Here is a 14,016-nt window from a genome sequence, read left to right as displayed (position 1 = left end):
GGGGGGGGACCAGGTTTACTGGTCCAATAGAGCCTGGTGGAACCACTGAGACTATGGCCCCTAGTCTGGAATTGAACCCACATCTGTGGTTTTCAGCCAAACAAAAGACAGGCATATGAGTTGAACATTTACCTGAGATAGATACACTCCTTGGAGAGAACAATCATGGGAGAAAGAAGAGCTGCTTATGCATAGGGAGACAGCTCAGGGGGCAGGAGTGCGTGGAAGGATGGACACAGGGAAGAAGTAACTATGGGGAGGAAGTAGGAGGGGAGCTGTTGCATTGTGGTAAATTGTGGTCAATGTCATGAGACAAAGTGCATGTGAAATGCTGTATGGAAAGTGAATTTGCTCTGTAAATTTTCACCCAAATCACAATAATGAAATAAAAAAAATTAGATCCAATGAAAGGCAAAAGAAAAAGAAAATTCTGTATAAGCTTGAGTACAAAAAAAGTGAAATCATATGAGAAAGTACAGGTGAATTCCTTTTATTGATAGTGAAAGGCATTTGATGGCTCAAAATCCAGACTCAATAAAAGAAGAGATTAATAAATTTAACTGTATCAAAAGAAACTTTTGCACAGTGGTAAAAAAAACATAATAAAAGTAAAAAAGCACATATCATGTAACTCCTGACTTGACGTTCTGACAAAGACACAATGTCATTTTTTATGTTCTTGCCAAAAATGCCTAACCTGAATACAATCACAAGGAAATATCAGACAAACTCCAACTGACAAACATTCTACAAAATAAATGGCCTATACTCTCCATGAAGAGCCCTGGTGGTACAGTGGTTAAGCACTTTGCTGCTATCCAAAAGTGAGGGGTTCTAACCCACCAATCTCTCTGAGGGAGAAAGATGTGATAGTCTGCTTCCATAAAGATTACAGCCTTAGAAACCCTATGGGGGCAGTTCTACCCTATCTTATAGGTTGGCTATGAGTCAGATTTCACTCAAAGGCAATGTTTTTTTTGTGTGTGTGTGTGTATGTATTATTTACTTATTTTTTTAATTCTCCACATATGTCAAGACCATAAAAGACAAGGGAAAAAATGAGGCAGTGTTCAAGATTACAGTAGACTAAACCCACATGACAACTAAATTAAACGTGTGATCCTGGACTAAATAGTGAACTAGAAATTGATTTATAAAGGACATTATTGAGACAACTGACAAAAATTTAAATACGGTGTACAAATTAGATAATAGTACTGTGTGAATATTAATTTCTTGATGTGTCACTATTAATTTCTTGATTTTGACAACTGTACTGTGATTGTGCAATTATCATTCTTATTTTTAGGAGACACACGCTGGTATATTTAGGGATACAGTAATAACATTATGCTGTAACTTGATCTCAGAAAAAAAATTATCTGTATATGGGAGAGAGAGAAAGAGGGAAGGGGGGAGAATGGTAATACAAACTTGGTAAAATGTTAACATATGGGGCATTTTGGTGAAAGAAAATAGATTTTCTTTGTTTTTTGCAACTTTTCTTAAATTCTAAAATTATTCAAAATAAAAAGTTAAAAAAGGAGTGAGGAAATAGGACATACTAGGAAATGTTAATTTTAAACAAACTTAAAATTCTTAACAATAATTCTCTGTGGACCTAAAGAGCAGGGATGTAGATGGAAGTAGATTGCCCAACCTTCCTTCTGAGGAATGGCTGGTGGGTTTAAACTGCCAGCCTTCTGGTTAGCATGGAAGGTACAGACAACAAAGATGAACCCTTTTGCACATACAGTACTGTGTTGTCAGTGAAGGCAAACATGGGTATACGGATGGATAGATGGGTGGACAGGCTGAACTATTAGGTATGTTTATGAAATGGGGAGTGTATCCAAGAACATGTATAGGGTTGGCAGACAATGGTCCTATAAGTTTATGTGAATGATCAGACTGGTTAGCAGTCAAATGCCTCAGGCACTACCAGAGCTCCCAGGAATTGGGAGAGGAGAGGGAAACTGGGCAGAGAACAAACATAACGCTGAGGACAGTGTTTATTTATTCTGTGTTAAGATGTCTCCTGGAAACTCATTTACAATGAAAGATCTGGCTTTGGTGGTTCACTGCTATTATGGATTAAATTGTGTCTGTCTCTCAAAAAAATACACGTTAAACTCTTTATCCCTGGTGCCTGCGAATGTGATCTTGTTTGGAAATAGGGTTTTTGAAGATGTTATCGGTTAGATTAACACAAGGTCATACTGGAGTAGAGTGGGCCCTAATCCAATCTGAGTGATGTCTTCATAAAAGAGAAGAGACACAGAGACACCCACACAGTGGAAGACAGCCATGTGAAGATGCTTCTACAAGCCAAGGAATGTCAAAGAATGCCAGGGGCTACCAAAAGCTAGAAGAGACAAGAAACAATTTTCCCTTAGAAACTTCAGAGCCTTCAAAGAAAGAGTATAACCTTAGCCTCCAGAACTGTGACACAATAAATTTCTATTCTTATAAGCCACCTGCTTTGTGGTGTTTTGTTATAGCAGCCCCAAGAAACTCATAGACGCTTCCCCAAGCTATTCTCTCTTAGCACTATCTTGCTTACCTGTCAACCTTCTCAGTCTGCCTTTAACTGTGTACACTTGTCTAGACTGACAGTCCAAGGACACACCATGGTCCCTGTCTTCCTCGTGATCCACAGTCTGTTAACAACATAGATCTTTGGCATTTGAGTTGCAATGTAGAAGGAAGTCACATCAAAGGAATTAGGGAGAAGAAATGTTTGTGCTGACCCAACACAGAGAAGAGAATGTGCTGCATGTCCCTACTCTTGCCTCATTCTCAGAGGTCATTTCTACACCAAAGCAGAACCACAAGATGAGGGTACACAAAAAATCTGTGATAACCTTGAGTGTTCCACGTAAGTCAAAGGGCAAAAGAAGTCTCATTTATTAACACATCTACTTTCCAGTCCCAACTTACACATAGAGAAACTACAGAAAAAAAAATAAATAAAAGGAAATTCTTCCTAAAAGGTAAAATAGACTACTTCTTGAGTTAAGTTCATTTTTTCCCCAAAGGCTGATAAAATATAAATAAAATCTCTTAAACTAATCCTAGAGGGTACCACAAGTAAAGGGAAACACACCACAAGAAAAAACACAAATAGTTTCAATTAGCACAACAGGTGGTAATGTTTAGTTTGAAAGATTCCTTTATTATACACTTGCAGAATTTTTGGATAGGGAAAGATAGAAGAAGCCTTCTGATGTAGGGTTTCTTTTTTTTTTTTTCATACATGAAGTCTCCCCTTGGAGAGCTTTTAACATAGTGGGAATTTAAAGGAGCTCTGGCAGTGTAGTGCCTAAGGCATTTGACTGCTAACCAGAAGGCTGGCGGTTCAAACCCACTGGCCACTCCTTGGAAGGAAGTTTGGGCAATCTACTTCTGCAGTGATACCACCTTGGAAACCCAAGGAGGGGTTGCTATGAGTCGGCTCCAACTTGATGGCAGTGAGTTTGATTTTTGTTTTTAACCAAAGCCTGAGTTGTTTCTGGAGTCACTGGGTCATGTAAATGTTAAGCACTCAACTGCTAACTGAAAAGTTGGTGGTTTGAACCCACCTAGAGGTGCTTGGGAAGACAGGTGAAAAGATGGTGTGGTGAAAGCTTCTGACCTCCTCTAACTTCATGAAAGGGAAAAAGAATCACCATCAGCATCAACCCAAAGCTGATTCCAATGAGGCAGAGGTCCGGCATGCCTCTACCCTCCAAAATTTTTACCTATTCTAACACCAACCATCCCTCCTAAAGCACTCCCTACTTCTCTGCTGGGCTTGATAATTTGTTGCAGTGGCTACACAGAACTCACAAACAACACTCCCCATTATGGGGTTTGTTAGGGAAACAAGTTACAATTCGAGTTCAGAAATGACTCTGGAAACAATTTTTCCATCAGGACAACCTCTTCTCAGTAGTGCCCACAGGCATACCTCTTTCTGGCCCTGGGCCTCTGAGCCCCTTGGTACCTTGACCTCTTCCCCGTTTGGCCAAGTGTTACAAAGCTCTTTTAGCTCTGCTGGTAAGTGCTCAGAGGCATCCCATTTTGCCAGTAAGCCTCCTGCCCAGAGGCACTCTACTCCACCAACAAGCCAAAGGTGCTCAGCTCTCTCACTCTTTCTTTGGTAGGAGTTACAAAGACTATGGCTAGGAGGGCCACATTAAGTAATTCATTGTCATTGAGTTCTGTGTGACCACTGCAATGAATTATCAAACCCAACAGAGAAGTAGAGAGTGTTGTGGGAGGGACAATTGGTGTCAGAACTGGTGAAAAGTTTGGAGGGTAGAGGATGTTTGACCTTTGCTTCATAGGAATCAGCCTTGGGCTGTTGATAATGATCCTCTACCCTCCTTGTGAAGTTAAAAGAGGTCAGACACCTCCACTATGCACTCTTTACAGGCCATATTAAGTAATTCATTGCATCACAAAAGCCTTGGTGATCTACTTCTGAAAAACCCACCATTGAAGACCCTATGTAGCACAGTTCTACACACAGGATTTCTGTGAGTCAGAATTGAAATCAATGGCAACTGATTTTCTTCTTTTTCTTTGTTTGGGTTACTTTTATTCCAAAGACCTGTCTCCATACTGTAATAATGACTCTATTATAAAACAAAACTAAAACATAAAAAACAAAGATGATTTTAATTATTTCCTCAAGAAGAAGTTCATAGTTGGCATTATTTACTCACCTACTAAAGGTCTAAGGTTAAATTCTAATATCCTTGAAACAAGGACCTTGGCATTTAGAGTTTTGCATGGCCCACAAAACATATCTTTATAAAACAGAGAAACAGTATTTTGCGGAGATCAATAGGAATGTACCTGAATGTACTTTTCTGTTTGTTTCACTAGGAGATGGGGAACTTTCTGGAATGGTTCCGGGTAAACTTCCCATCTGAGCCCGTTTTTCCAGGCCTTCTGCACTGTCCACAGTGTCCTTGGGCAGTGCAGCTTTAACCTGGAGTTTGCCATTGTCCTCAGAATTAGTCTCACCAACATCAGCCTGTGGAAAGGGAAGGGCTTTGTGTGAGAAGATTTCTTAAAAAGTGATTTCTTGGAAAATGAAAGCAGTATTGCAGGGTCTGCTTGGTGAATAGTTAGCCAACAAATATCTCTGGCAGGCTGATTAATGGCCCCTAAAAATACCCATATTTAATCCCACAACCTGTAGATGTTACCCTATATAGCAAAAGAGACTTTGCAGATGTGATTAAGTTAACGATCTTGAGATGGGGAGATTATACTGACTATCTAGTGGGCCCTAAATGTAATCGTAAGTGTTCATATATGAGGGAACAGGGAGATCTGACTGCAGAAGGGGAAAAGGAAATGTGACCACGGAAGCAGAGAGAGATTTAAAGATACTGTGCAGCTGTGTGCTGGCTTTGAAGATCAAGAAATAGGCCAGGAGCAAAGAAATATAAAGAATGTAGATCTAGGAGCTGGAAAAGATGTGGAAAAAGATACTGTCCTAAAGAACCTCCTAAAGGAATCAGCCCTGCCAACGCTTTGACTTTAGCCAGTGCCTTAGGCTGGGTTCTCTAAAGAAGCAAGCAGTGAAACATATGTGTGTGTGTGTGTGTGTGTGTGCATGTGTGTGTTTATAGAGAGAGAGACAGTGAGAGAGAGATCTCAAGGAAGTGTCTCATGCACTTGTAGAGGCTTGCAAGTCCCAAGTCCATGGATCAGACATCAGGCTTGTGGTTTCTCCTGACTCACGTAGTTATAGGGACTGGCAAAGCCAAGATCAACAAGTCAGACAGCAAGCTATTGGCTCACAGGCTGCAGATGCTAACAAATCCCAAGATCTGCAGGCAATATGGCAGGCCACTGACTCAAGTTCAAAGAACCAGAAGTCAGATGATGATGAGTCAGACGCAGGGTCCAGAGCAATCACAAAGCAGAGTGCTTTATTAGAAGGTCCACATATATTGGATGTAGGCTGCACCTCCATGAAAACTCCCTTTCAACTGATTGGCTGCTCATAGCAGATCTCATCATGGAAGTTATTATATCAGATGTCATCATGGGAGATGACTATATCATAACTGCCAAACGACTGAGAATCACCAAGCCAAGGTGATACACAACTTTAACCATCACTGACCACCCCCTGTCAACTTGGCACCTGTACACACCTCCTTAAACTATATATATAATCTAATTAACAACAATTATAAAGTCATACTTGTACCTAAAATAATACAACTAACACATGTATAACTGAAAACTTATTAGCTCCATTTACATTTTATTTTAAAAGTGCAGAAAACAAAAATATTTGATGCACATATACAAGGAAGAAAAACTCCTAACAACTACAGTGCTTATTTCTGCAACTGGTCATGAGGTCATAGTTGGTATTTATAACAACTTTCTTCCATCACCCATTTCATATTCCCTTTGCCTTCAGCAAGCACTTCAGCTGGTCATGGTTCTTTGGCTGGTGGGGTCACTCAAACATTCATTCCTGCAGGGTCTGGACCATTAGTAGTCATATCAGAATTGGATTATTTTAGCTTTCCATTGACTTTAACCACAGGGCATAGCAGTACTAAGAGACATCCTAAGAAATCTCCTGTATTCCAGACATATTCTTCTTTACCTCCATTATATAATATCAATCCAATTTCCCCTTGATAATCAGGATCAATCACACCAGCCAATACAGTAACTCTCTTCTTGGTCTGTTGATCTAGGTACATGAGGAGACCAAAGTAGTTGGGTGGCATTCTTAACTTCTAGTTCAATGGAATCAGTATTGTACTTCCAGGTGGGAGTATTCCTCCTTCTGGAACTAAGACTTCCAGACCAAAGAGCATAGGGTTGCAGGGACAGGAAGCAAAAATTTTGCAATTGCATCAGTAGGGGTAATAGTGAATAGTGCCACTCCTATTTCCACCTTTTGGTTTCTGGACCTATGAATACTGGCTATTAGAGAAATAGTGCCATATATTGGATCCTGGCTTAGAGTATATACGGCCTCATGGAGAACATTGTCAAAACCCTTCAAAGTGTTGCCACCTAATTGGTGCTATAATTGTCTTTTTTTTTTTTTTTTAATAATTATGTCTTTAGTAGGCCATTCCTTTGTTCTACCAAGCCAGATGCTTCAATATGATGAGGAATAGGATAAGATCAGTCATTTACATGGGCCCATTGCCTCACTTCATTTACTGTAAAGTGAGCCCCTTGAGTTAATGCTGTGTGGGATAACATTACAGCAGATAGGGCATTCTGTAAGTACAAAGATGGTAATTTTGGCAGAAGCATTGCATGCAGGGAAGTTAAATAAGTGTTTATTCCAGTAAGAACAAACCACTGCCCTTTCCATGATGTAGTCCAATGTAATCAATCTGCCACCAGGTTATTGGCTGATTGGTGTTGGTTTCTGCTGCTGGTAGATTGGGCACTCAGCAGTGGCTGCAGCCATGTCAGCCTTGGTGAGTGGAAGTTCATGTTGCTGAACCCAAACATAACTTCCATCCTTGCCACCATGACCAGTTTCTCATGAGCCTGTTGGGCAATGACAGGAGTGGCTGGGGAAAAAGGATGTCTGGTTTCTAAAGAATGTGTAATTCTATCCACTTGTTTGCTGAAATCCTCCTCTGCTGGGGTCACCCTTTGGTGAGCATTGACATAAGACACAAATATCTTCAGCTATTTTGCCCATTCAGAGAGATCTATCTATATACCTCTTCCCCACACCTCCTTTTCACCAAATTTTCAATCATATTCTTTCCAAGTCCCTGATCATCCAGACAAATCATTGACCACAGCCCATGAATCAGTCTATAATCACACATCTGGCCATTTCTCCTTCAAAGCAAAGTGAACAACTAGGTGCATTGCTTGAACTTCTGCCCATTGGGAGGATTTCCCTTCATAACTGTCCTTCAGAGAGGTCCCAGAAAGGGGCTGCAGTGCTGCTGCTGTCCGCTTCTGAGTGGTCCCTGCATACCATCCAGAACCATCTGTAAGCCAGGTTCAAGTTTTCTCTTCCTTAGTCAACTGTTGATAAGGAACTCCCCAGGAGGCCATAGATGAAGAGTGGGATAGACAAGGTAAAGTGACAGGAGTGGAGACTATAAGTGCTTGGGCCACATCTTCATGTAACTTACTTGTGCCTTCAGATACTGCTTGAGATCCATATTGTATATACCACTTGATTTAATGATGGAGTGATGCTGTGCACATCCAACTTTATGATATTGTGGATCAGACAACACTTAGCTCATGATGGGTAGTGCAGGCCACATGGTGACTCAGTGGCCTGTGGTTAGGGGTTCAGTATCTACTAAACCCCAGTAACAAGCCAAAAGCCATTTCTCAAAAGGACAGTAGTGCTCTGCAGAGGATGGCAGGGCTTTGTTCTAACAGCCTAAGGGTCTGCACAGTGATTCACCAATAATGGCCTGCCAGAGACACCAAACAGCATATCTATCTGCCACTACCACTTCAACCACCATTGGATTAGCCAGATCTCATGGCCCAGGTGGCAGAGCAGCTTGCACAGCAAACTGAACCTATTGCAGAGCCTTCTCTTGTTCTGGGCCCTAACAGCTTTTTGAGTCATTTGATAAGTAAGCCAGATTAGCACACCTAAATGAAGGATATGTTGCCTCCAAAACCCAAAGAGGACCATCAGGCATTTTGCCTTCTTTTAATTGTGGGAGTAGCCAGATGTACTAACTTATCCTTCACCTTAGAAGGAATATCTCAACATGCCTCACACAACTGGACTCCTAGGAATTTCACTGATATGAAGGCACTGAATTTTTATTAATTTCCCACTTTCTAGCATGCAAATATATTACCCAAAAGTCTAGAATCCTTGACACTTCCTTCTTAGTAGGTCCAATCAGTATAATGTCATCAATGTAATGGACCAGTGTGACATCTTGTGGAAGGGAAAAGTGACCAAGTTCCCTGCAGATTAAATTATGACATAAGGTTGGAGAGTTCATATACCTTTGAGGTAGGACAGTGGACGTATATTGTTGGCCTTACCAGCTGATGGCAAACTGCTTCTGGTGATCCACTGAAACTGAAATTGAGAAAAAGTCATTGGCCAGATCAGTAGCTGCATACCAGTTACCAGGAGATGTATTAGTTTGCTCAAGCAATAAAACCACATCTGGAACAGCAGCTGCAATAGGAGTCTAAGTTTATGATAATCCATGCCATTCACCAGGATCCATCCATTTTTTGCACAGGCCAAACAGGTGAATTAAATAGAGATGTGGTGGGAACCCCCCCCCCCCGGCATCCTTCAAGTCCTTGTTGGTGGCACTAATTTCTTCAGTCCTTTAAGGAATGAGTTATTGCTTTTTGTTTACTATTTCCCTAGGTAGGGGCAGTTCTAATGGCTTCCACTTGGCTTTTCCTACCACAATAGCCCTTACTCCACACATTAGGATCCAATGTGGGGATTCTGCCAGCTGCTGATTATGTCTATTCTAATTATGCATTCCAAAACTGGGTAAATCACTCCAGGATGGAGTTGGGGACCTAGTGGACCCACTGTAAAATAGATCAGAACTAAGATTCCATTAATAATCTGACTTCCTTATGCCCCTACTCTGATTGGTGGGCCACAGTGATGTTCCTGGAATTAGTATCAATTCAGAGTCAGAGTCCAGTAATCACCAAAAAGTCTTTTCCTTTTCCCCATCAAACTGTCATTCTCATAAAAGATCTTTGATTCCTTTGGGAGAAAGATTTAAAATATAAATTTTTGGAAGTACATTGAGGTCCTTCTTCAAGGGGACCTGGCCTTCCTTTCATTGAAGGGGCTGTAGGTTTGTAAACTGGCTCAAGTCTGGGAATTGATTGAGGGTTTATGACTCTCTGTTCTGGTGATTCAAGTTACATTGCAGTCTCGACTTAGAATCCTTCTGTTTGTATAGATCGAACATATATTTAGTAGATTTTTCATCTATTTCACTCCTAAGGATACTATGACCAAGTAGCAAATGCCATAAGTCCATATAAGTCAGACGATGCTGATTATTGCTTTGACTCTGCTGTCAATTACAGTAACCATGTCTACCTTGTCTTCTTCAGTTAAATGCTGCCACTTGGCCCCAACTGACACAGGGTCCAATGAATCCTGTTGTAGTTGTTGTTGTTGTTGTTATGTGCCGTCGAGTCAAACCCAACTCATAGCGACCCCTCCTTGGGTTTCCAAGGCAGTATCACTATGGAAGTATATTGCCCCATCTTCCTTCCAAGGAGTGGCTGGTGGGTTTGAACCACCAGCCTTCTGTTTAGCAGTCAAATGCCTTAGGCACTACGCTACCAGAGCTCCTAGTTAGGTGTCTTAATTCAATTAGGGGAGTGCCTACTGTCAAATCTGACTTACACAAAATAGCAATCATAGCAGTCTTCAAGAATTCTGGGGCTCCCTTCACAAATTTGTTCCTCACTGTTGTGGTAAAAGGTGTGTCCTCTGGGTACTCCACATGTGGGTCTATTGGTCTAACCTGATAAACTCACTATAACATGCCAATTTCCCTAAGTGTATGGATACTTTCTTCTACAACATACCAAGGCAAGTCAGCTACATCAGCTTGACTTAGTGTAGGCCACTGCATAATCCATATTTCAGTGAACCAACAAATAGACTATTAGATCCTTTCCTAACTTCTTGAGCTGAAGCACTGAGTCAAGAATCTGTGCTTAGTGATACCAAATCAATACACTCAGTTCACTCCATCTTTATGTTCCTTGCCATTATCCCATACCATTAATAGCTATTTCCACATATATTCTCCAGGTTTCTGTTTGTACATATAAGAAAGGTCAAGTGGTGCTTTTGCAGTGTAGCATATCTCTTACTGGATCACACTTTGTAATTCACCTTTTGGGATTTGCTGCAACTTAAGACTAGTTATAGATCTGGAAGGAAAAAAGGAAGGTAAGGGTTGTTCCTGGGAACATTCATCAATGTCTTATAAGGCATCTGCCTCAGGTGATATCCCAGACAACACATCAGGTGCCACCCTATGTGATATCTCAGACAAAGATTCATCAGGTGCAGCTGGGTTAATTTCATCAGATGGAGGTAAGAGAGCTGACTATGTTAGCAGGAGTGATTCAACGGAATTTAGGGGCTCAGTGTCCTCAGCTTCTTGATTATCTGTCCATATGTCCCCATCCCAAATTTCAGGATCCTGTTTCTTCCCAATCAATGTTCTCACTTTAACTTCAGACACCATCCGAGGTTGGGAATTCACTTGGCATTGTAATTCAGCCACTCTTACGATAAGACTCTGGGTCTGTTTTTCAGCACTATCAGCCCTGTTCCTACAAAAAATAAAGCTTTTTTTCAAGGCACAAGTGGCAGCTTTTAGGTCTTTTATGTGGTGTTTGAGCTGTAACTCTGAAGCCCAAACTCATCTTTTTCTTTCATCACTTTGTCTAGTGTAAGTAGGAGCAACCAACCAGCTTCCTAATATTTCTCCTTCTGACAAAATTGCAGAAAAGTATCAAATATGTGATCACCCAGAGCCTCACTTTTCACAAATAATTTCTCTTGATGGTGATATTTTGTGTATTAATACTGCCACCTCACACCATGGATTAGCAGCACCCTCTTTACTAGGCAGAGTCATCAATGCCTTTAAGACTAGTCAAACTTGAGAACCAATTTATAAAACCCATGCTTACAATTTTGTTTCTTTAGAACCACTCTTGGCATCACATGTCTTAGGCTGGGTTTGGGTTGTCTAGAGAAGCAAAATCAGAGAAAGAAATGTGTGTCCAAAAAAAAAAATGGCTCATATAGTTGTAGAGATCAGCAAGCCCCAAGTCTGTGGGTCAGACACTAGGCTAGAGGCTTCTCCTGACTCACAAAGCTGCAGGGGCTGCCAAACCCAAGATCAGTAGGTCAAACAGCAAATTGCTGGCTCATGATCTGTGGAAGCAGTTGAATCCAAGGTCATCAGGCTATATGAAAGATTGCTGACTCAAGTCCAAAGAGCCAGAGGTCAGATGATAACAAAGCAGATGCAAGATTCAGAGTAAGCAAAAAGCAGAGCTTTGCCAGAACTTCCATATATATTGGATGCAGGCCACACCCCCTAGGAAACGCTCTTTCAACTGATTGGCTGTTCATAGAATATCTCATCATGGAGGTGATTATGTTATATTGGATCTCATCATGGGGATGACTACATCATAATTGCCAAATCACTAAGAATTATGGCTCAGCCAAGTTGATACACAACCTTAACTATCATAGCCAGTGAAACTGATTTCAGGCTTTCTGGACTCCAGAACTATAAGAGAATAAATTGTGTTATTTTAAGGCACTAAGATTGTGGCAGTTTTTACAGGAAACTATCATAGTATCTCATATGATTCTACCAGGTACAAGCTACTCTACTGAGCATTCTGGAGGATAGCATGATGAACAAGTTCATAGTCACTAAGTGTGAAAGTAGAGGTATTTCTGGATTTTTTTTTTTAAAAACAACTTTTTCAATTTTTATAAATGAAACTATCATTATTGTTTTTCCTGATTATAAAAGTAATGGGGACTCAGTTGGAGTTCCAGTAAGATGGAGGAATAGGCAGAAAGACTGCACAGACCCTCTTCAACAAAGAAAAGGGGAACCAATTAACACATATACAGAAGACAATCCTGGATCCCGTAGCCTTGAAGGGAAGGATATAGAAGTAGACTAAACTCCAACTAGCAGAAGAATTTGCATGAAAAAACTTAAACTTAAAAAGGAGACATATGGAGCTGCTGTTTGGCAGCTATCCTGACAGTACAGACAGCCTGGATATTGCCGAGTGGTGGTAGGACCTAAGAATTAACCTAAAAATCAACCCTGCTAGCCAGGGACTGCATGGAGGACTGCTTTGGTGCCTGGGAGAATAAAAGGGGAAGCAGTAAAGACGAAGGTGGGTTCAGCTGTGGAATTTTGTCTGTTCGGAGGGTGCAGCCATTTTGAATGTTTACAAGTGGCTTGATCATTTTGGATATTTAAAGCAACAGCATTCTCCCAGATTCCAAGGACTTAGAACAGGCTCCACTTGCTGGGAACCCCAAGGACATTCTGGACCTGGGTGACCAGAAAGGTTCTAGTTTTCAGCTTTTTTTCTTTTTCCTGTTCCTGGCTGCAAGTTTTTTCTTTTTCTTTCTCCTGGTTAACCCTGTTCCTTGTTTATCTTCTTGCATTTTTCCATTTTTTTCTTCATTATTCTGCTTCTCAGACTTTTTTCTCTTTTTGCCCTCTCCCCCCTCTCCCCAGAAATTGCAGGACTTTTTTTTTTTTCTTCTTCTTCTTCTTCTTCTTTTTCCCTTTTTTCTTTTTGTGGTTACTGATCCTGAGTGATTACATGGTGTACTTTTTGTCCATGTGCTTTTACTTTTTTGATAGTTATTCAATTGTTATTTTTGTCTAACTGAGTGAAAGACAGCAACAGTTCCCATACGACACAATAACACTCATATCTCCTGCAGCTTCACTTACTGAGTAAGAACCACCATTATTCCCCACCAACAGGCCAATGATAAACAACCACCAAGAAGAGCCTGAATCACTCTTGGCTGATCTTCACAACCAGGTAACAGAGATCTAAATACAAAAACACCACAATGTCTCAGAGACAACAGACCATCACAGTCCACACAAAAAGCAAGATAAAACAAGAGAAACAAGGGACCAGGATACAGATCCAGAACATATCCCTGAGGGAGAAGAGGAATTGGAACTCTTTGATAAGGAATTCAAAAGAATTATGTTCAGGTATCTTCAAAGGATTGAGAGACAGACTAAGGAAAACAGACAAAACCCTAGAAGAATTTTGGAAGAAAATACAACAACAAAATGACTAAATAAATGAAAAATTGGAAATGATTCTAAATCTACAGATAGAAACCCAGAAGACTCATACTAAATTATCAGAAATAGATAACACATTGAAAGGGCAAAGGAGTAGAATTGATGCAATGGAAGACAGAATTAATGATATTGAAGACAA

At 40.6% G+C, this 14,016-nt stretch overlaps 1 protein-coding gene across 1 annotated transcript in view; it reads right to left on the bottom strand.

Annotated features, from left to right (window-relative positions):
- Positions 1-14,016, bottom strand: part of STMND1 (stathmin domain containing 1) — an 86,413-nt gene that overhangs the window by 34,235 nt on the left and 38,162 nt on the right. The window contains exon 2 of the mRNA XM_007952305.1: positions 4,843-5,023. Within this exon, the coding sequence (XP_007950496.1) occupies positions 4,843-5,023 (181 nt within the window). The remainder of the gene's footprint in view (positions 1-4,842; positions 5,024-14,016) is intronic.

The sequence above is a fragment of the Orycteropus afer genome, unplaced genomic scaffold (assembly GCF_000298275.1).
Source record: "Orycteropus afer afer isolate SDZICR_OR568_19922 unplaced genomic scaffold, OryAfe1.0 scaffold00012, whole genome shotgun sequence".
Classification (NCBI taxonomy): domain Eukaryota; kingdom Metazoa; phylum Chordata; class Mammalia; order Tubulidentata; family Orycteropodidae; genus Orycteropus; species Orycteropus afer.
Note: the sequence above shows the minus strand (reverse complement) of the source record. Positions and strands in the feature narration are given on the sequence as shown.